The sequence below is a fragment of the Hippoglossus hippoglossus genome, chromosome 17 (assembly GCF_009819705.1).
Source record: "Hippoglossus hippoglossus isolate fHipHip1 chromosome 17, fHipHip1.pri, whole genome shotgun sequence".
Classification (NCBI taxonomy): domain Eukaryota; kingdom Metazoa; phylum Chordata; class Actinopteri; order Pleuronectiformes; family Pleuronectidae; genus Hippoglossus; species Hippoglossus hippoglossus.
Window position 1 is genome coordinate 10,215,739 of NC_047167.1, and position 23,027 is coordinate 10,238,765.

At 40.5% G+C, this 23,027-nt stretch overlaps 2 protein-coding genes across 3 annotated transcripts; both read left to right on the top strand.

Moving 5' to 3' along the window:
• Nucleotides 1-2,736: 2,736 nt before the first annotated feature.
• On the top strand, nt 2,737-6,904 carry LOC117778683 (pyroglutamyl-peptidase 1-like). Its single transcript, XM_034614428.1, has 5 exons — nt 2,737-2,934; nt 3,441-3,493; nt 4,570-4,686; nt 4,979-5,211; nt 5,965-6,904. Exons 1-5 carry the CDS (start codon nt 2,904-2,906, stop codon nt 6,197-6,199), a joined length of 669 nt encoding a protein of 222 aa, XP_034470319.1. The 5' UTR covers nt 2,737-2,903; the 3' UTR covers nt 6,200-6,904.
• Nucleotides 6,905-8,711: 1,807 nt separating this feature from the next.
• On the top strand, nt 8,712-22,467 carry LOC117778466 (regulator of nonsense transcripts 1-like). 2 transcript variants are annotated; one of them, XM_034614030.1, is made up of 24 exons: nt 8,712-9,063; nt 9,627-9,763; nt 10,832-10,921; nt 11,527-11,694; nt 11,804-11,984; nt 12,331-12,492; nt 12,774-12,858; nt 13,117-13,215; nt 13,854-13,962; nt 14,615-14,774; nt 15,019-15,137; nt 15,387-15,551; nt 15,831-15,945; nt 16,157-16,300; nt 16,442-16,655; nt 16,977-17,094; nt 17,355-17,511; nt 17,997-18,139; nt 18,230-18,404; nt 18,605-18,686; nt 18,938-19,099; nt 19,190-19,461; nt 19,740-19,862; nt 20,162-22,467. In XM_034614030.1, the coding sequence occupies exons 1-23, from the start codon at nt 8,893-8,895 to the stop codon at nt 19,857-19,859; spliced, it is 3,348 nt and encodes a 1,115-aa protein (XP_034469921.1). In that variant the 5' UTR covers nt 8,712-8,892; the 3' UTR covers nt 19,860-19,862; nt 20,162-22,467. The 2 variants fall into 2 exon arrangements, with proteins under 2 accessions (XP_034469921.1, XP_034469922.1); XM_034614031.1 differs by having other exon boundaries at nt 13,860-13,962; nt 20,162-21,034.
• Nucleotides 22,468-23,027: the final 560 nt, after the last annotated feature.

Below are 23,027 nucleotides of genomic sequence, written 5' to 3' on the forward strand. Positions count from 1 at the left end.
TTAATAATTAGGCAATTTGTGTGTGGACAACAAATCCACAAGAATACACATACACAAAAGTTACGTACTATTTAAATAGCAGTAGAATCCAATTGAATTTAAAATTGATAATAGAAAGAAAAGAATAGAATTGTCCCTTTCTCTCCAACGTCAATTACAGTATGACCACAACAAACTTTAGAATGAATAATATACACTTAAAAAGTCACCTGCTATTCAAATAGCAGTAGAATAAAATGGAATATAAAATAGATCAAGACGAATAGGATTATCCTTTTCTCTCCAACATGAATTACAATATGACCACCAGGTAACACACTTTGGAAAATAACATACATATAAAAAGTTACCTACTATTCAATTAGCAGTGGAATAAAATGGAATATAAAATAGAATAGAATAGAATTATCTCTCTCTTGACAACATGAATATGACTATTAGGCTATAATACAGCGTTCCCTGATTTGACCTAATATACAATAGGTTTTATTATCCTTTATATTATCTTTTATATTGTAATGGGTGGTCATGATTAAGTTGTATTTTACTTACTTTGTGAAGCACTTTGTAACTTTGTGCTATATAAATAAAGATATAATTATTAATATTATTCCCATTACACGTGCAGTACGCAGTATATAACGTGCTGGCCCCGTGGTGGAAACTACAGTAGAACATTATTATTCCGCCCATACACAGCGAGGACGTCAGCAAGAGCGTCTGCATCAGCACCACCGAGCAGAGAGGGCATCATTAGTTTCCATGGCAACACCAACATAGCCAGTGACGCAGGCGAGACAGAGGGAGAGAGGTGAATGGGTTGAGGGAGGCGAGGCGGGGGCTGCGAGCGACTGCAGTGCAGGTTGTGTAGGTGGTTTGTGGAGGTGTGATATTGTGTGTGGTGTGGTTCAGAGGCACAAATCTTTGTCGAAGCTGGAACCTCAGAAACTCTCTTATAAAGACAAAGGTTTCATTTGTTTGAAACGTTCGCCACCACCTAATATTCTTCCATGAAAAAAAAAATAACTCTCCCCTATATGCCAGCTTTGGAACCTCATTGGAAGCCGAATCCAGAATGTGTGAGTCATTTCGCAACCCAGTGGGCGTGTGCTGCAGAGTGCACCGCGAAGGAAAAAACAAAAAGAAGTGTTCCTCTGAGATGATATTAGATTAGCTCTGCCTTCACAACAGCAAACTGAGAGGCAGTCTTGTCCTCGACACACTCAGGTAATTAAGTGCGCCGTATGTTGTGTAAGACACAGTTTCTGCTCCCTCGACCAGAGAAGTGTCCTCTTGACTTTTACTCTCTTGGGAGAAACTAATATGTTCAGGAACGCCCTTGTGTAGCACTCACACCATTACAGTGCATACATTCACACCTGCCCAGCCAAACCAGCAGCTCCACTGGGGCCACTGGAGTGGGCGTTACATGTTCTTTCATTAGAGGGATTCTGAACCGGTTGTATTGAGAGAAAGGAGGCTGTGTTTTTAATTCATTTCATTCATGGATTCTTTACTTGTCCTTGTGGGGGAATTGGTTATATTATTGGTTATATTATGAATTATACCAGCATTAGTCTGGATTGACATTGGGTCCAGACTTGTTTTTGTGTATGTTTAAAAAGTTAACAGCTCGTGGAGAAAAGGACATTTTTGATCTATATTTTGTTGTTAGAGGGGGAAGTCACATCGTAGGAGCAGTTTAAACGAGGAGGCGAGAGGACGCCTCTCATCACCCATAAAGATCCTTGCTCTATTCCTGACTCTTTCTCTGTATATACCTTTACATTCCATACTTGGGAATGTAAATCCTAACAGTTTACTGGTTGTTGTTGCTGTTATTCTATCTGTCTTTTATTCTGGGCTTCATCAGCATTACCAAAGAAACCTACATGTCAAACAGTACGTCAAAATACGTCCAATAAAAGCGCCAGTGGCGGATCTAGGATTTTTCGGGGGCCATAAAGGGGCCTTCATTTACACAGAGTGGCCAAATATACATCCAACATCTAAGTCATTCCTTGTTTGCTTTTGTCTCTGAGCTCTTGAGCAAAGCCACACACTAAATCCACAAACATCATTCTGTGGGTGTGTCTGCGTGTGACTTGCATATCTCACAAATTCATCTTATCGGCTGCACACTTGGCATGTGTGTTGTTAATGGCCCAGGGAAGTGGATTTATGACTCTGGTGTGATTTGGACAGGCGATATGTTCAATGATAATAGCGATGATTGAATAAAGTAGCAGTCAGTGGGGGCGGGGCAGTTTACCTTGTCTTCTTCTACGTTCACGGATAAATTACAGCAGAGGTCGGCATCCGGGGGCAAACCTGCACATCAAAACCTCTGTCTGAACATTTTGATCATTCTTTTTTTAATTCACCACATCACACTGACGCAGACATTCTCGAGTGTTGTGGGTGCTGATCTCTGTCATGGGAGCAACTTTCATAGAATCACTTCCTCTTTAGCAATTTATCTTCAAAGTAAAAGCACAATGTTTGTCCTGTTGCTGTAATGCTAAATTACAGAGCTTTTATTTTGAATAGAACCTCTGAATGAACAGCAGATGGTTGCTTTTCATTTTCTCAGTAAACACGTGCAACTTCACTCATATTCTATTTGATCAAAACACATTTATACACTTGGATTTTCCTCAGAACTCCCAAATACACGTCTTCTTTCTTAAATGACTTCTTACTGTGATCTTCTGTGGACAGATACATGCCTGCACAGTAGATGGCAGTGTGATTCACCCAGATCTGATGTGCTACTTCCTGTGAGCGGTGAAGCAGAAGAAGAGCAGCAGGCAACCGCGGACAATCCTGGGATTCCTGTGCACAGACATTTGATCCCTCATATTATAAACCTATGAGGGTGTTTGTTGTGAGAGCTGGGGATCATGGCCAATAAGAAGAAGGTAATAGTGACAGGTGAGAGGCTATGTCGGGTGACAGGGGGAGAGGAGGGAGACAGGTGATGCCCTGAGGATTTCTTCATGGTTACTACACTGCTGTGACATGTCAGAGAGTTCGACTTGTGTGTGAGCTGCACAGACATGACTTGATGTGTGTTTATGGTCCAGATGTTCTGCAGAGAAATAATGTTGCCGCCAGAGGGGAAGAGTCTGTCTCCTGCTGCAGACAATGAAACATGAAGAAATGCATCTGACTCTGAAATTCACCTTTTTTTTTTCTTCTCGTAACACAAATCCTCCTACATCTTGTCTTTTCTCTGTATCATGTGCTTGACGACTGCAATTAATGTTTAACCTGATGTGACCTTTAGACTTTGAATGCATGAATATAATCGACCTTATCGCTTCTCTCAATGCCAGATAACCATCCTCTGTGACGTTTTATTCACCCGGCCTCACCATGCACCATCTCTGCAGCAAAGAATGTAGTTAATCTTTTTTTTTTACACCTGTTTCCTGCAGGTTTTGAGCCTTTTGGAGAGCATGCAGTCAACTCCAGCTGGGTGGCAGTGCAGGTAATCAGTAATCAGGGTGTCCATGTTTAACCAAGGTGCCACTTCAGAGGTTTCCTTATCTGTAGCTTCATCGGAATGTGAACGGGAATTTACAATAAATGTCCCTCTTACATCAAAGCCTTTAAACTAAAAAAAAAGAAAAAAATGCAATGGACTTACTGCACATTAAAGAATAACTGAGAAAACAAGCCCAATTTTAATTTTTAACTTTAATATTATTCATTTATTTTATTTAGGATTAATGTCTTACTTTCTTATGTCTTCCAAACTTTCAGTTTCAAGTTGTGTCTCTTATCATGTGTCTTTACAGCTGCACTTTCACCTTATTGTTATAATATGATAAAAAAAAAAAAAAAACTTTATTTCTATTCCACAAAGTTGCATATTCACAAGTGCTTTATCAAACACAAGTGAGTAAAACGACACAGAGCTAAACAAGACAAGACTAAAATAAGAAGTAGAAGTAGTTATACAATAAGAAGAAGAATAAAATTGAATAAAAGAGTTATAAATTATGTTTTAAGTAATAATTTAACAACAGGTAAAGTGGTGTCAAGTCTCCTCAGGCAAAGGGGCTCCAGAGCCTGATGGCAAAAGCACTGTCACCATGGTTACCGGCCTTGACTGATAGGAGCTACCAGCAAGTGTGAGATTACGACTTGGAGCATAAAGAGTTTGTAGCTCTGTAATATAACTAAGGGCCTGATCGTACTGAGCCTTAAAAGTTATTAAAAGAATATTAAAATCACTCCTAAATTTAACTGGCGAGTTTTGATCCCAATACACTTGGTGCTGGTGAAAATGTGAGCAGCAGAAAAGAGAGAGCTGATTTGATTTGGGCTAAATTTCTTAGCTGAAAGTAACAAAATCTAATAAGGTTTAAGTTGACATGGCCTTCAAATGATTTCAATGATACAGTATGTTGATCTAAGCCATATTGTTTGTACATTTGCTAATTGTTCATTTGTTAGAAACTTAAACTTACTGTGTCTGTTAATGGTCGAGGGGTTTTGTTTTGTGTGTGTCTGCAGCTGCAGTCAGGAGCTTTATAAAGTGAACTGTGTGTTTGCCTACAGGCGCTGGAGCGATTAGGTCTGGGTGAGGCCGTAGAGCTGCATGTGTGTGAGGTGCCTGTCGAATACCAGGCTGTTCAGAGTCTGCTGCCGTCACTGTGGAGAGAGCGCCAACCACAGGTATTCAAGGAAATGCACAACACTGTACATTTAAACTAGAGATGTTCAAATACCATTTTTCCTTCCTGACACAGATTCTGATCCCTGGACTTTACAGATTGGCCGATTCTGAGAAAAAAACACTTATATAACATATGTTAACAGCTCTATGCTACTAACCCTGTATGGAAGTGATGGTATTGGAGCATCTCTCACACACTTTGTCATCATATTGTAAAATCCATCAATCAATCTAAAAATTAAAACCCTACCTAACTTTAAACACGTCTGTCTTTTGCGTTCCTCTGAGCAGTTAGTCGTCCACGTTGGTGTTTCTGGATTGGCGACCACGGTCACTCTCGAGCAGTGCGGCCACAACAGGGGCTACAAACGCCTGGACAACTGCAGCTTCTGCCCGTCCTCACAGTGCTGCATGGAGGACGGCCCCGACTGCATAAGCTCAGTGTTGGACATGGAGACAGTCTGCAAACGGGTCAACAACTCAGACATCGGGGTTGCTGTGTCAGTTTCCAAAGATGCTGGAAGGTCAGTGATTTTATTTAAACGTGTAGGAAAGTTCATGTTTAGAGGAACTATTCAGTTCACCCTGCTTATTGATAGAATAAGCACTGATATTACCAATAGCATCAATGATTCCAATATGTACAATATCAGGGCCCTGAAACTAAAGCAGCAAAATGGAATGCCGCCAACATTGATTTGATTATTGATTATTTGATGTCAAAATATCTTTTGTGGAAAAAGGCAGATTCTTTTTTACCCATTTTTAATCTTAATCTGTATTTATATCATAATTTCATTGGGAAATCTAATTCCATGATTAGACCCTGTTTGGTTCGCTCGTCCATAACTACTGTTCAATCACTTGACCTTGTCATCACAGATAACACCCACACTAACACAGAGTATACATACTAATTACTTTCACGTGGGAATGTGTATACACACGTCCACCTCCCCTAACACACACACACACATACACAACAGAACAAACAGGATATGACGGACATGAAACACAGGGCTCCCTTGAGGAGATCTTGTATCTCCTCTCAGTCAACAGAGCTTCATAAATTACACTTTAATTAAATTGTTTCTCTCTCAACGAGAGACTGTTAAATGACTCATCTTCAAATGTCTTGGAATTTAATAAAGCCAGAGACCTTTTGTTACATGTATTTCCCCCTGGCTCTCAGTGGGCTACACATCGATGTTGAGAAAGTAGAAATGTGATAACACAAACTTTACATAATCTTAACAACCATCCTTTGCGTCTGGCAGGTATCTGTGTGACTACACCTACTACACATCTCTGTACCTGGGGCAGGGCCACTCTGCCTTTGTCCACGTGCCTCCGCTAGGGAAACCCTACAGCAGCCAGGACCTGGGTCGAGCTCTGCAGGCCATCGTACAGGAGATGCTGAACCTGCTGGAGCTGGACCATACAGAGGAGGAGACACACAAACACAATCATCATTGCAATCACAAGCATCAACACCAGCATGAGCACCAATGACCTCATCACAACCTGAGCAGACTCAGATTCACATGAGCAAGATGGACCACTGGCTTGTAGTAACGGTTTCATCAATATAAATGTAAAGGCACATTTTGATTTGGTTGTGTTGCTTAGAAAATGTACAAGCTGTGACTTTTACACAACAAACTGACTGACGACACCATCTGTTATTGTTGTTTTTTTGTGCGACTGTGGGTTTGAATGTGTCTACTACAGTTTAATGAACACAAGTAGTTGACATCAGTGAGTTTTTGTCAGCTCACTCTTCTAAAAGACTGTGAAAATAGACTTCACTACTTATTGTAAAGGGGATTTTGTTTTCTACTATAATAACATGTATCACCCATAGCAGCCAACTTATACGATAGTGTCTAGAACACTAAGTTATATGGTGACACATTGTGGGAATTCTTGCACTAACATCTCTCCACTTTTCAAAATCCTCCCTGTATGATTTTGGAGTTATGCTGTCATTCACTGTTGTTGCTTGTGTTTGCACCAGAGAAATGAGATGACTAAGAAATGAAGGGAACTCGGAAGAAATGTAAAGATTCACACTTGTTTATCTCAGGGAATATATTGCACTTGCAATTTGTGCTTGCAGTTGGATTAACTGGATGTGTCCGTCCTGTGCGTGTGTAGTGCAGCTTTGCAAAGCGAAGCCACCTAAAATCTGTGTATAATTAAAACACTTTGCTCACACTTTGTTTGGTTTGTCTTAGTCTAAACGCTTTAGTCTGATTTCCCTGTTACAGCAGCATTTATGCTTTTTAAGTAATTTGTAAATTGAACATTCTAAAAGATTTTTTTTTTTCCTGTGGTTTAAATGTTTAAACATTTGGGAAAACTACAAACTATAATGTCAGTCAGTAATTCAGTTTATCTATTACTTTTTACATTGGTACAATGATAATTTCTGATTCTAGTCATACAGTCTTACAAAAAGAGATTGTTAGGAATTTGTGATTTTCTCTTGTGTTTGTTTGAGATTTTATAGGCCTGTAAATTTGAAGTCTGCAGTTATTCACTGGCAAAGACACTTAGAATTATTATCAGCTCTGGAATTTACCCATTGTATTGTCATGTGTGGTTCTTCATTCTGTTGCAGGGTGGATTTCGGTGGGTGTGTACGTTGTGGTTAGACAGACCTGCTGAACTCGTTCTGACCTGTCAGATCTGTGCAGGACAGACAGAAGAAACGTGAAGTTCTTAGAGCATGAAAATCTGTTTGAAAGCCTAAAATGAGTAACTTTCTTCATCCAAGGTCTTAAAGTAGAAAATTGGTTCTACCTGAATTTGAATGTATGAAATTGAATATAAAAATTCTCAAACTGAAGTACAATATTAATTTTTTTGGCACAGGAGTAAACCAGTTTTGTAACCTCTCATAACCTACCAGTGCCCAACCCAGAAATAGAGCCAGTGCCAAGACAACATCAATACTTCATAAAAGTTATCAAATAAAATCATATATTATTAAATATCTTTAAAAAAGATAATGATGTTGAACAGAGTTTTTTTAAATTATTTTTATAAAAGATACATTACAGGGAATAAACATTGACACACTACTAATATATCAATACCAAACCAAATAGAGAAAATTATATAATCAATAACAATTCAAATCAATCATATAACCTATTTTCTAAATAATATATTTATGAAATTATTTTAATTCCATCACCATGAAATCCAAGGCTCCATAAAAAAGCCAATAAAATGTCTACATTTACAGTGATCTTCTCACTCATGAGTACAATGATGACAGTTGTACCTTGATGTTGTTTCTTTATGTGATGTGTTATCATACAGTGCTGTCATTTATCAGTGATAGTGAACCATATCATTTTGTACACATTCATTATATCTTGTTTAAATTTTACATTATAAGAATAATGAAAATTGTTAAAAATATGAAAAAAAGTATCTTTGACTTCCCTTCTACATTAACTGCACAGAAATATGAGTAGAATATATACGATTTCACCCTGTTGAAGTACAAACTTCTCTGAGTTTATAATAGAGGGCTCTTGTGACCATATAAGCTATAAAGTACATGTTATTATGTCGTATTAACTGTGCACAATACTATTTTTTAAAAACAAGTAAACGCACTTCCCCCCTTTTCACTCGCCTCCTACATCTGCTCCAAAAATTACAATGTACAATGTTAAAGATGTGACCTTGTGGCATTATAAACCAATAATACAGGACTTTTGTGATTATATCGTTTTCAAGTACATGTTGCTGTTTTCATATTCATCATATTGTATATTCAAACTATGTTGTTTCATCGTGTGAAATAAACTGATAATAATGAATAAATTCAAATATGAATATTAACATCTATGGACTCACCTCACACAGTTACTGCATAAATACATGAGTAGTATAAGTATGAAAGATGTGACCTTGTTACATAATAAACTGTTCACACGTGTCTCCTTGTCGCCCTCCCACGCCCCCCTAAAGGTGACTTCCGGTAGGGGGCAGGAGGTAGTGAAGGAGGGAAGGAAAGGAGAGGAGCGGGGGAGGAGACGAACGGGACGCAGCCGCAGTCACCGCCGCTGTTTGTCATTTCTCCATCAACACTGTCTCCGTTATTCGTTCCCTCCACCGGAGCAGCAGCAGCAGCAGCAGCCTGTGGAGTATCCGTCCGATTGACCGGGAGTAAGAAGAGAGGGACCATGAGTGTGGAGGCGTACGGGCCGAGCTCCCAGACCCTGACGTTCCTGGACACGGAGGAAGCGGAGCTGCTGGGAGCGGACACCCAGGGCTCCGAGTACGACTTCACCGATTTCACCCTGCCGAGCCAGACCCAGACCCAAGGCCAGACCCAGAGTCAGCTCGACGGACAGGTGCGGTTGAGAAACACTGTCCTCCGCTCGAATAGCTAAACGTGAACTCAACAGCTCAGCTGGCAGGCCAACCCCCGGTTAGCCCGGCGACGCCTTCCATCTGTTACCATGCTTTTATCCCCACTAATTGGCTAGCATGCTAGCTGGCTAACTAGCTCGCATCAAGACAGTTAGCAATATTGACACAGCTAGCATGTGAGGATTCAGGACTTTCACTGCAAAACAAAACAAGTGTGTCAGAAAATGAAAAAGTAAACAGCCACAGATACACAATACAGTATATTTACTTCCACTTGTACGTGTTAACCACCTTCACTGTGTAGTGACAACAACAATCACACAGGTCAATGAACACAGCTAGTTGGATGAAGTCAGTGAACATATGTCAACACACAGATGTGACACTTAGCAGTTCAGACTTCTCATGAACAATATGATCACCAATGCATTTATCTATATGTTTGACTATCTGGTCTTTCTACAATGCAATATTTAACATAAGTTTATCCCACATGAAGCTGACATAAAGTTTAAGTTTATACATCTGATTCTTGTCTCCTCAGGTTAACGGTCCTGACGGGGTCCTGCAGAATGGAGACGACCCTGTGGTGAAAGCCAGTCAGCTGCTGGCAGAGCTGAACTTTGAGGAAGATGAGGAGGATACCTACTACACCAAGGACCTTCCTGTTCATGCCTGCAGGTAAAGGATCGGACTAATGTGTCTGGAGCACCGGCACTAACCTGTGGTTAATTTCTTTTCTTTTTTTTCTTTTGTTGCATCTAGCAAATCGTGTCTGTCAGCAATCTCTGATTTGATTTGTTCTAACTTCATATAGACCCTTTCTTTACACTTAGTTTCAATGGGTTGTTGACCATACTGTCTCAATTTATATCTTAATTTCCGATCTTTTGCATTCATTTTAATGCCACTTTGAACATAATGAAATTGTTCAACCTGAGCACACTGAAAGCAAACGCATTTCTGCTTCCATGTGCTGGTTTTTGTCCATGTTGGCCATTCATTTTCTATCGGAGTAGCAAGCGTTTTTGGAATATTTGCCCAAAAGAGTAAAATACAGATAATAAGAAGGCAAAAGCATAAATGGGGAGGGGCCCAGGCTGAGGACACAGAAGAAGCTCATCTAAACAAACTGAACAATCTATACTCAATTTATCAGGTCATCTTGAATCATGTCTAATGTCAATGATGATAATCAATATTTGTGTTGTGTCATGCAAAGCAGTGCTGCTGTTGTCATACACACAGTTCATATGCTATCACACTGACAAGCTGTCAGATATTAGTTTAGCTCTGCCAGAAGTCCTGCTGAGTTTGTCTGACCAGACCCTCTCTGTTTCTCAGTGAGCAGAGAATTATTTTTATATAAACTTTGATATAGCAACATACTGTTTAAATTTGTTTCATATTTAAATTTTAAGTCAAATTCTCACAACACTGAAAGTTTGCTGAGCACTTTCCATTACTACAAAGCTACTGTAAGTCACTTTTAAAAAATTAGTTTTTATAATTTGAAAAAGAAAATTCAAATTATTCAGCATGTGCTGTCACTTCAGAGACGTATAAATCTGCTACAAGATGAATAACTGCTTCTCTTTTTTATTTTAGTTTCATTAATAAATTATATGTTTATGACATGAGATATCCTGCAGTATATTTGCTGTCTGCTTTGAGAGTTTATCAAGATTTATATGATTTTTAACTTGTTGATAGTCTAAAGGTCATGTTTTAATTTCTCCTCTGTTGTAGTTACTGTGGGATTCATGATCCAGCCTGTGTGGTTTACTGCAACACCAGCAAGAAGTGGTTTTGTAATGGTCGTGGAAACACATCTGGCAGGTAAGATACAGCAAAGTACACATTTACTGTAATAGCATTTCTTTCTGATATATAACTTCTATATGATGCATAATATATATATATGATATGTATAATATATATACAGTTCAGGTTAGCAATATGTCCATTACAAAGAAAAACGTTTCTGTCAGTGGAGTCCCCTCCTGACACAGAAGATAATCATTAAATGAGCAATTAAAGTCCAAAATATTTGTCTTTGAACTATTAATGTTTTTTTTAAATATATATATATATATATATATATATATATATAAAATCAAACTGACTCAAAACTGGACCAACCCTATAATAAATCAGAATGATACTTTGTATTTTTTTCAGATTAGACAAAGTAACAGATGGTAACAATGTTGGTGATGATGTGAATGTAGTTACAATCACTTATAGTCATTTTAGCTGATTATTGTCTCTTCATAAGTTTTTATTAGTTCAACTCATTGCTGCTTCGAGGTTTCCTCTATATGTTGATCCTACTTTAGGTGTATGGAAGAATTGCTAGTGTGTACACCCTCCCTGTATATAGGACTGTAGTCTTTAGCGTTTCCTCCAGCAGGGACATTAATTATCACTCTCTTCACTTTCAGCCACATTGTAAACCACCTGGTGAGAGCAAAGTCCAAGGAGGTGACCCTGCATAAAGATGGACCTCTAGGGGAAACGGTACTGGAGTGTTACAACTGTGGCTGTCGCAACGTCTTCCTGCTGGGCTTCATCCCCGCCAAGGCTGATTCAGTAGTGGTGTTGCTGTGCAGGTGAGGGCACGTTTACGCAGCAGACTGTGCACTCTGATTTCCCTGCTGATGGAGTCAGTCAAAGAGTTTCACATTTACATTTGACATTTTTGCTCTGGTTGTAACACAGGCAGCCATGTGCCAGCCAGAGCAGCCTGAAAGACATCAACTGGGACAGCTCACAGTGGCAGCCTCTCATCCAGGACCGCTGCTTCCTGTCCTGGCTCGTCAAAATCCCCTCAGAGCAGGAGCAGCTCAGGGCTCGTCAGATCACCGCCCAGCAGATCAACAAGCTGGAGGAACTCTGGAAGGTACAGTCAATACAACTGTCTTTGTACACACCCACTCGTCATTTTACTATGTAAATACTCTAAACCCACATAACTTACATTTCATCATGGGTTGGGCTTATCTATGCAGTTGACCAGATATACTCATACAGCTGAGTTGTTTCTTACTGCTCAGTTTCATTGCCTGTTTCATTCTTGTGGTGCTATTATCTGTAGTTTCCTGTTCTAAGTTCAGATTGGAATTTTCCTTCATTCATTCCTTCCTTCCTCCATTCCTTCCTTTTGTCTGTCCACCCTTATTTTCTTCTTTCCTTTCTTCCTTGTTTCCTTTCTTCTCTCCTTCCTTCCTCCATTTCCTCCCGGGCAGGAAAATCCCACGGCGACCCTGGAGGACCTGGAGAAGCCCGGTGTGGACGAGGAGCCGCAGCACGTGCTGCTCCGCTATGAGGATGCTTATCAATACCAGAACATCTTTGGTCCTCTAGTGAAGCTGGAAGCTGACTACGACAAGAAACTCAAAGAGTCCCAGGTAAACAAAAACTTTCAAATACAGGTTTTTTTTGTTGTAACATTGTATTTACATGATTCAGTGTTTGTCAAATCAGTAAATGATTAATAATATGTAGATCAAATTATCCTTTAATCAACAAATTGTTTCAGTAGTAGTTTAATTTAGTTTAATCACTAATACTTTTTTCTATTGTGCCAATGTTTCAGCAATTATTCAACCTTATTCATTTTCATAGTTTTAACCTCAATCTGGTTTCTGCTTAAGTAATACATATATTTTTGTATGTTGCTTCTTAACAGACTCAAGACAACATTACAGTCAGATGGGACTTGGGACTGAATAAAAAGAGAATTGCATATTTCACTCTTCCCAAGACAGACTCAGGTACTGAATCGTTTTGCTTCACTTTGTCTAAGTAAACATTTGCATGTTATTCCAATAAAATGATCTATAATTGACAACAAATGTATATTGATAATCATTTAACTATAGACCATCTTGTGATGGATCACATCAGATGCAATGACCTTCAACACGTTCTGAGCCTTGAGTCCTAGTAAAACTAACCTTTTGAGGTTCCTTTACCTTATGTCGAGGTGTATATTTAGCAAAGTGATTGTTTTCATGTATACTGTCCTCTAGATATGCGACTGATGCAGGGAGATGAAATTTGCCTGAGGTACAAAGGAGATCTGGGTCCTCCATGGAAAGGCATTGGACACGTCATCAAAGTCCCTGATAGTATCCTTATGACTGTTACAATAGACAAACTATGTCTAACATTTTACCTGTTATTCACGCATTTATCACTTCAGCCAAAGTTTGCAGCTTGATTAATTTTTAATTCATCATTAATGAAGGTAAATGTCTCAACACTGACATATGGGTCTTTGGTAGCATCTAGTGGCAGCGGCAGAAAACTACAAAAACATTGGCAAACTTGGTTGTTCTCTCTCCACAGTACGATTCGTTCTTTTTAAAAAGTACATTTTATATGTAGATTTCTCATACAGCTAAACACATTTAACTTTACTGATACAGATCTTCAGCAACATGAAATGAGGCTGCATATCTAGACAGTTGTTAGTTCATTCAACCAAACTTGCTATTTATTAATGTTGCCCTGAAGTTCACCTTTGTTTTGATGAAACAAAACCTTGTGCAGAGATGTTATCCGTTTTATAAAGCTTGAAATGTCTGCAGCAGGTAACAGAGGAGTTATCAGTAAAATATTACTGATAACATCTTTTATCTGACTTCAAATCGTGAATAAAGAAAGGACAGTTAACATACTGTCAAAGCAGTTGCCACAGATATGATAATAAGTACATACAGTACGTATATACAAAGGCCAATATTTCCTTGAGTTACTTTATCAGACTATGGTGACGAGATCGCCATTGAGTTAAGAAGCAGTGCCGGGGCTCCTGTGGAGATCCCACACAACTTCCAGGTCGACTTTGTGTGGAAGTCCACTTCCTTTGACAGGTATTTAGAGGAAAATGACACACACTGATGTTTTTTGTTGTGACACCTGCCATTTATCATTTATCAAAACAGACTCTATTTTGCTCTGTTAATCTCTTCTCAAATGAAGGTAAACTGTTGTCTGAAATGTATATTTTCAAGTCAGAGTTTAAAGGTTAAGGTTAGTCCGCCACTTGTTTAAAGCAGAGGTCAAAATATACATACATATATACATTAATATACACATACAAAATACACAAATGTTCCCAAGAAGTCCTTGCATTTCATGTATTAAGTCTCGTTTTAAGCTTTTCGGCACGGAGTGATTTAGTTTGCCACATATTTTATGCTTTGCACAACTGGTAATGACACAGTCCCTTGACAAAGTATTTTAGAACATAGAACAATATGGAGAATATCCCTTTTGAAGGTGTACTGCACTTCAACCACAAGTTTATGTTAGCAGATGTTTGCAGGCCCCCCACAGGGTGATCAGACCTGGGTGTGTGTCCCTAACATCTTGGGGCCCAGTTGAGATCTTTCCTCTATTAGTCCTAAAACATTGATTCAGTTAGTGACTGAGTAATTTTGAAAATGTTTCCACTCAATGATGGGTCTTGTTTTTAAAATCCACTTAATCCTCTCTCAATATTCCCACCTTTCCCTCATCCAGGATGCAGAGTGCCCTGAAGACGTTTGCTGTGGATGAGACTTCAGTGTCTGGTTACATCTACCACAAACTGCTGGGGCACGAGGTAGAAGATGTGGTCATCAAGTGTCAGCTGCCCAAACGCTTCACCGCTCAAGGCCTGCCTGATCTCAACCACTCCCAGGTAAGTTAGAAAAACAACCACAGATTTGTTTCCTTGATATACTTTGGTAAAGTATCATCAGACAAATTACAGAAAACACAAACGTGAAGGAGATAATTCAGAGTTTTAGGATTAATGTCAGTCATATCTCATAAAGCTTTTTCAGGCTAAACCCTTGTACTATATAGTGGCCTTTTTAAATAGTTTTTAGTGTATCAAACCTTTTCGTTTTTCAGTAACATCATTATGGTTTGTTGTTATACAGGTGTATGCTGTGAAGACAGTGCTGCAGCGCCCCCTCAGTCTGATCCAGGGACCTCCCGGCACAGGGAAGACAGTAACCTCTGCCACCATTGTCTACCACCTGGCTAGACAGGGTAACGGGTAAGAGCCACACTGAGTGAATGGTTTCAATCCTTTTTTTGTATCTGGTTATTTTTAGCATCTGGCCCAGTTCAGACCTGATGTTGACATCAGCCTTTGGTGATCCTGTCACAAATGGACATTTTTATTATCATCAGTTCACATCTGGCACTAGAATGTCCTCATGTGTCTCAAGTGACCACATATGATCAGATCTCACTTCCCTGCTGTATATGCAAATAAACATGCACGTCATCTCTCTCTCTTTAGGCCAGTGCTAGTATGTGCTCCCAGCAACATTGCTGTTGACCAGCTGACAGAGAAGATCCACCAGACAGGACTCAAGGTGGTGAGGCTGTGTGCCAAGAGCAGAGAAGCCATTGACTCGCCTGTCTCCTTCCTGGCTTTGCACAACCAGACCCGCAACATGGACAGGTAACACATAACTGACCTTTCATTGGTTAGTTAAGTACCAGTTCTCCCAATAATAATTTACAACTTATGTAGGACATTTTTACCATGAACCCCTGAGAGAGAAGCAGTGGCTTGAGATTGGGATGATATTGTGTAGTAATAAACTGAAACATGGGAAGTACAAATACCATCACTGGTGGCCTATGTTTATTTCAGACCTTTAAGTAATACTTGCAATACAAATACTAGTCATTGCTCTCAAGCACAAAACGTTGATGATGTCTGATTTCAAACCTGCAGTATGCCAGAGCTTCAGAAGCTGCAACAGCTGAAGGACGAAACTGGTGAGCTGTCATCCTCAGACGAAAAGCGCTACCGAGCTCTGAGACGTACCGCGGAGAGGGAGCTGCTTATGGTATGAAAACTGCTCGTGCTGAAGCCCTACCAAATCATTTCCTGTTTTTGACAGTGCTAGACACCACTATGTACACCAGCTTAGATTTAACAGTTACTATCAAGTGCCCAATCATTCTTATGCTAATCCGACATGCCATGGTATTAGTTTTACCATAAAACTGAAAAAAAATGGACATGAACAAGTCTGCTTTAATCCCTCTCTCTCCCAGAATGCTGATGTGATTTGTTGTACCTGCGTTGGGGCGGGGGATCCTCGTCTGGCTAAGATGCAGTTCCGCTCAATCCTGATTGATGAGAGCACCCAGGCCACTGAACCAGAATGCATGGTGCCTGTCGTCCTGGGGGCCAAGCAGGTTGGAGACTCATGAGTGCAAACACACGTGAATCATTCAATGGCATCAGCTATCTGCTTCAAGTGCTGTCAATCCACAGGTCTTTGGTTTTATTGTGACTTATCCTCTTAACTTTGTAATCATCTGTTGTTTTTTCCGTAGTTGATTTTGGTGGGGGATCACTGCCAGCTGGGTCCTGTGGTGATGTGTAAGAAGGCAGCTAAAGCAGGTCTGTCCCAGTCTCTGTTTGAGCGTCTGGTAGTTCTGGGGATCCGACCAATTCGTCTGCAGGTCCAGTACCGCATGCACCCAGCCCTCAGCGCCTTCCCCTCGAACATCTTCTATGAAGGCTCTCTGCAGAACGGAGTCACTGCTGGTGAGTTGCCCCTCAAAACTCCTGCCAAAGCTTCAGAATACAGCTAAATGTTCTTTCACTTGTTCTTTACTGCTCACTTCACACAGACTGATATAAAAGGGACTTGGGACCCTGTCAGATCTTATACTGTATTTACCCTACTCTTAGTCACAGTTCTTATGATTATACAAGTTCTTCATCTTCTTTTAATGGATTTAATTTAAGCAGACATAACACAGTGGCCCACAATGCCTGCTGTCATTTGGGAAACAAGTTATTTACTGTACTTCACTGTACGTCCTCCAGTATTGAGTCACATGTGTTTGGTTGTTTTTCCTACAGCGGACCGTGTGAAGAAAGGCTTTGACTTTCAGTGGCCGCAGCCTGACAAGCCGATGTTCTTTTACGTCACACAAGGCCAAGAGGAGATTGCCAGCTCTGGAACATCATATCTGAACAGGTATACATTTCTTGATCCTAATATTGATCCCATATGTTTATCCTCCAATCTCAAAGGATTGTATCTGAAAATCACATATGTTCTTATTCTCTGTTTGAGTCAGGTGTCAGTTTGAGAACCATGTTAACATTTCTCTAATACACAGACAGCCACTATAGGCAATAAACATTCCTTAGATGTTTAGATATACATCACACTACTATTATGCACATACCTCATGTCCATAACATGTCATAAAATGAGGGCTCTTGTTCATGCAGGACAGAGGCAGCCAACGTGGAGAAAATAACCACGAGGTTGCTGAAGGCTGGAGCAAAACCTGATCAGATTGGCATCATTACTCCGTATGAGGGCCAGAGGTCCTACCTGGTCCAATACATGCAGTTCAGTGGCTCCCTCCATACCAAGCTCTATCAGGTACAGTGGTTTATTCTTTGCATTTTAAATACTGACTTGAGAACTTGAACAGAAGTGTCAAATGTATCACCACCATTTTAAATGAAATACAACAAAGCTGCTTTAAGACATGCACTGAATTCCAGACATTTTCCTGACATTTTCCAGAGGGGCTGTGTGTGAGAGCAACAGTCAAGAGTCAGTTGCTCTGGACATTTGGTGGACCCAGATAATCTCCTGCTGCATTCTTCATTTGTGAAAGGCAAACTGCAGATGTCCACACCTAACTTTCTGGACATTTTCCAGAGAAAAACGGTTAAGTTAAGCTTAGACTAAGAGGAAAGAGGAGGCAGAAATGATTCCAGAACCTTAAGTCTGTAGCCATTTACCTCAAACAGTCTCACATTTGTAAGGAAAGCACAATCACATTATGTCTCACAGTTAGTAAACGAATTGTCCTAAAACATCGGTCAGTTTTTTCCCACTAATTTCTCTTCATTCTTTAGGAGGTGGAGATAGCCAGTGTGGACGCGTTTCAAGGCAGAGAGAAAGACTTCATCATCCTGTCCTGTGTGAGAGCCAATGAGCACCAAGGCATTGGCTTCCTTAATGATCCCAGACGTCTAAATGTGGCACTCACCAGAGCCAGGTAGCACAACACGAAGTGAAATACTGATATTAACTTTACTCTTAATCGTGATGTCTTTGTTATTAATCGTCATCTGCTTCTGTCACATAGGTATGGTGTGATCATTGTGGGAAACCCTAAGGCCCTGTCCAAGCAGCCCCTGTGGAACCACCTGCTGAACTACTACAAGGAGCAGAAGGTCCTGGTGGAAGGCCCCCTCAACAACCTGAGGGAGAGCCTCATGCAGTTCAGCAAGCCACGAAAGCTGGTCAACACCATCAACCCTGTGAGTTTAATACATGAATCTGTCTGTATATGAATCATATAGAACGCTGAAATCAGGGTTTCTTAACTTGGTCATGAGTCTTTTTTTTACCTCTGCACCTAGAATGAGCAGTTAAAAGAAAACTTAAGTTTACATGCAAGAATTAATGAGCTGCGGGCTAAAAACACTAAATAACGTTTCCTGTCCTGTTTGTTTTTCAGGGGGGTCGATTTATGAGCACAGCCATGTATGATGCCAGGGAGGCCCTCATTCCTGGATCTGTTTATGACCGCAGCAGCAATGGTGAGTCATTCTGAAAAAACAAACTTATTCTGATCTCAAATGTTAGAATGTTTCTTATTCATTCTGAAAGATAAAGGAAATATTTACTTTGTGAACAGAGTCAATGTATTTGTGAACAGAGTCAATGTATTTAGTAAAGAATTTTAAATACAAAAAAAGAGCCATGAGCACACTAATGTAAATACAAGCTCTGCACACAGTCAAATAATTTAAAGGAAAGTAGATTTAACGTGTACTTCTTTCCGCTGCAGGACGCATGTCCAACATGTATTTTCAGACCCATGACCAGATCGGTATGATTGGCACAGGCTCCAATCCCATGACCTCAATGAACATCCCTATCCCCTTCAACCTGGTGATGCCCCCTATACCTCCCTCTGGATACATGGGGCAGGCCAATGGGCCCACGGGAGGTGAGACAGATACAACTGTTAGAGCTAACTGCTAACTGCATAGTGCTTGCACCTGTCTAAACTGTGCTACCTGACTTCATTGTCGTCCAGGTCGTGGTGGAGGTATGAAGGGGAGGGCAGGCAGTGGAGGTGGAGGCGGGACTCGAGGTGGCCGTCAAAGAAACCGTGGCAACATGGGAAACCACGGTGGAGGGAATGGAGGAACGGACCGTGGGCATGGAGGACATATGAGCGGCAGCCAGGCCAGTCAGGACCTGGGCTCCCAGTCCTTCTCCCAGGGTCCTCTGACGCAGGGCTACATCAACATGAGCCAGCCGTCACAGATGAGTCAGCCCGGGCTCTCACAGCCTGAACTCTCCCAGGTTTGTTTTCCTTTATAAGAGAGAAACGTTAAATACAAATTCAGCATTCAAGAGGTTTTATGTTCTAATAACTAGTTGTACTTAAAGAGGCTAGCTGTTTATTCACAGCATTTATTTTGTAATGCCATAGCTGTCTGCACATATATTCCAACGTCTTGTCCAGTTTTCCTCCTCAAGTACAGACTTCATCGTGTCCTTAGCCACTTACTCCTTTTTCTGCCTGGAAAGAAGTGAGGGAATAACTGTTGACTGGTCTGTCTCTGTTTATCCTGTTATAGGACAGTTACCTAGGAGACGAGTTCAAGTCCCAGATTGATGTGGCTCTGTCCCAGGACTCCACCTACCAGGGGGAGCGGGCCTACCAACACGGTGGTGTGACTGGACTGTCCCAGTACTAGACTGTAAGAAATTCCACTGTGGACTCAGCTGACTCACAGAAAGTAAAAGAAATATTCTGTCCAATTCCATTTATTTTCCTTCTGAGAATTACATGAAATTACATGAGGGTTCAGGTTTCTATGGACTGAGTCCAGCAGCCGGTCTTTACTTGTTGCAGCTCAATTACTGCAGGTTACTTTTAAAGTTTCAGAAAGAAAGCATTACCACCGGCCAAAACTGATTTATAAATGATATGAATGAATATGTATTTTTGAAAATGAGCATTTGTTAATAAATGTATTTATTTGTCATTTTCCCACAGGTTGCTGGAAAGGAGCTAGGCCTGTGTGAAGCTTAGTTCATCGGTATTTTAATCTGGGTAATAACAAAAAAGAACAAACATGGATACCCGTTTTCCACTGCTACAACCGAAGCACCACTGTGTGAAAGTAACAGGAGAGAGACCGTGAGAAACCAACCAATCACAAGAGTGAGAGCAAACAACATGGGAGTAGAGCTGGACAGGAAGAGAGCAAGAGACCAGAGCGGGAGGCAGGTGGAGGAGAGAAGACACTGCTGCTCACGTGCGAAGACATGGCGAGGGAGAAAAGCTTGTCGTCGTTGGAGCAGCACAGTTGGAGAGGCGAGACCTTGGACAGGCCAAGGAGGGACGGAAGGTCCGATCAATGCTGGAGAGGGGAGAAGGACAACTGTGTCATCTTGTCCCTCTTGTGCCCCTGAACCCTCTGGCGTCTCCGGGCGGTGTGGTTGGGATTCTTGCTCCAGAAGCTGAGAAAGATGGAGAAGAAGAGGTGTCTCACACAAAAGTTCTCCAAGCTAACCCAACAGGATGTCCTCTGTGACTTGGAGAGAAAAAAGGGGGACACAACTCTTGAAGCAGTTGACATGGCAACTTTTTTAAACTCAAAGCTTGAATCGAGGCTCTGCATTTGATCACATCTAAGCATCCAGGAGAGACGAGTGTCAAAACGCTGTTTGGCTGTAGGAGTGAACTCTAAAGCGCTTGTGGTGTTGTGCCTCAAAGAGCTGGAATGATTATTTGAGGATTACACAGCAGCCGTGGATCGTTCGCTTTACTTTCTCAGCTTTGAGTTGGAAAGTTTTCTAAATACAAGCTGTTTTCATTGAGGTTTTTCAGTGACGTAAGCTATTGTCGTCGGCCGTCTTACAAGGCAGGTCTTTCTCGAGGTGGTCTGTAAAGAACATGTGGTGGAATTAGCTCTTAAAAAATGTAAACGCAAAAAAAACAAACATCTTTGTCTCCAGATCTGAGGACGTCGATGAGTCCAAAGATCTGCAGAGAGGGAGACAATGTTGTTTTTGTTCTTCTAAATGTTTCTTTATTGTAGTGCAAGAGAGTGAAAAGCACCATAACCAGCTTATAAGAGAATGAAGCAGTCAGTCTCCCTGAAACCAGCAGGTAGGGATCATCTTGAGCAATTTCACGGCAGCTAAAAGCATCAAAAAAGCCAGATCAAGAGGGAGGTACTCCCCAAACACCTTTGCCCTAAAACATGCTCACAATTAACTATTATATGTGCAATTAAAGAAGCTAATTATTTCAGTGACAAGAGAAACGAGAACTTTTATATAGGAGAAATCATGAGCTTGTGTTTTCATGCCTATAGTGGAGTCTCTCTACGACTCCTCACTACTAAGACTTGTGAAAACTTCTAAGCCCCCATCTGAGAACAAAGTGTCAAAGAGAAACTTGGATTTTGGTGAAGGATATTTTGAGATGTATTTTAACTGATAACATTATATAAGTTATATGTTGTCCACACACTGTAAAATCTGTCTTGAAGACATCTTTAAATTAAGCAATGATGACCTATGTGTAATGTATATGTAGGTTGGACCTAGTCCAGAGAATGACTCGTGTTTTCGTGTTTGTTAGTTTGGTGTCCTGAAGTTTTGAGCTCATAGAAGAGTGAAAGAGTTACAAAGAGCAGGTCATGTGAAGAACAGTTAGTTTAGTAAACATTAGTGTCTTTAGTTTCAGCTCTATGTTTGTGTTTCACTTGCTCTAGATAGACACGTGAAGTTTTCATGTAGCTTGTATTTAATCAGTAGCTCTAAATTTGACTATGTAAAGCCTTTGCTTTTCTGGTGATCTAAAGGGCTTTTATTTGCACATCATGAAAGTGTGTGTGACACTAACACCACCTCACTGTCAGTGCAGCTGTTTGTCATGAACGATTCTACAATGACCCATCACGGTTGTTTCATCTGTGGGTTGCAGAGAGAACCTAAGCTCCTCCTCAGGCTGCAATATAGACAGAAGGCAACCACAACGATCTGAATGCGTTTCTGCAAACAAGTCACTTTTAGGTTATTTTAATTTATTTAATTTTATTGTTTTTTAATAATATATTTGTAACAAACTCAGGTCAGTTTGTTTCCAATGTGCAATGATGATACATCCCCTTCCTGTACAGAAAAAACGATTCATATGTAAACCCCCCCGCCCACCCCCCCCCCCCCCCCCCCCTTATCTGTGGAGCTGTAGATCATCTATTTACTCTGGTACATGGATGAGATAACTATCAGTATCTGCCTTTAAGATGTCATGCATCACATCTGCCTGTGACCACCTCATCCTTCATTAACACATATTTCTGCATGTACTGTGACTCGAGGGTAACTCTTTGAGTCTCTGCTATTCAGATTTTCTTTGCCCTGATAATTTTGGCTTATTGATTTGGCCTGAACTGTAAATGAAGACGTTTTGTGTTGGCCACATGGCCGAACCTGTCCGCCCACTAATTTATGTTTCTAGTAAGAAAATATTACTCAAAAAAAAAATTCTCCTGTGGATAATGTTGGGAAATTAAAGTTTGCTTCTTTTTGCGTGTTTTTAACTTCTTAAACTCTGGTTTTTAAGGACTCTAAGTCTTTTGAAATGATCTACAGTTCAGCATTTCTCTTGAACTTGCACGACTTGACTCTGCAAATTAAAGCTGCGACTATCAGTCAGTGACACGCTTCTCACAGGAGATCGTACCTATCGTAGTAACATAGAGCAGGAATGAGCGTTCAGAGTGAGAAGTGGGAGTGAAAGCCTTCAAACTAATTTTGAAGCTGCTATTTTAAAGTTAGTGGAATTCTTCAGTCCAGTGCCTGGGTCGACCTCCTCTAAAGGGTCACAGGATAACCCTGAGAGATGA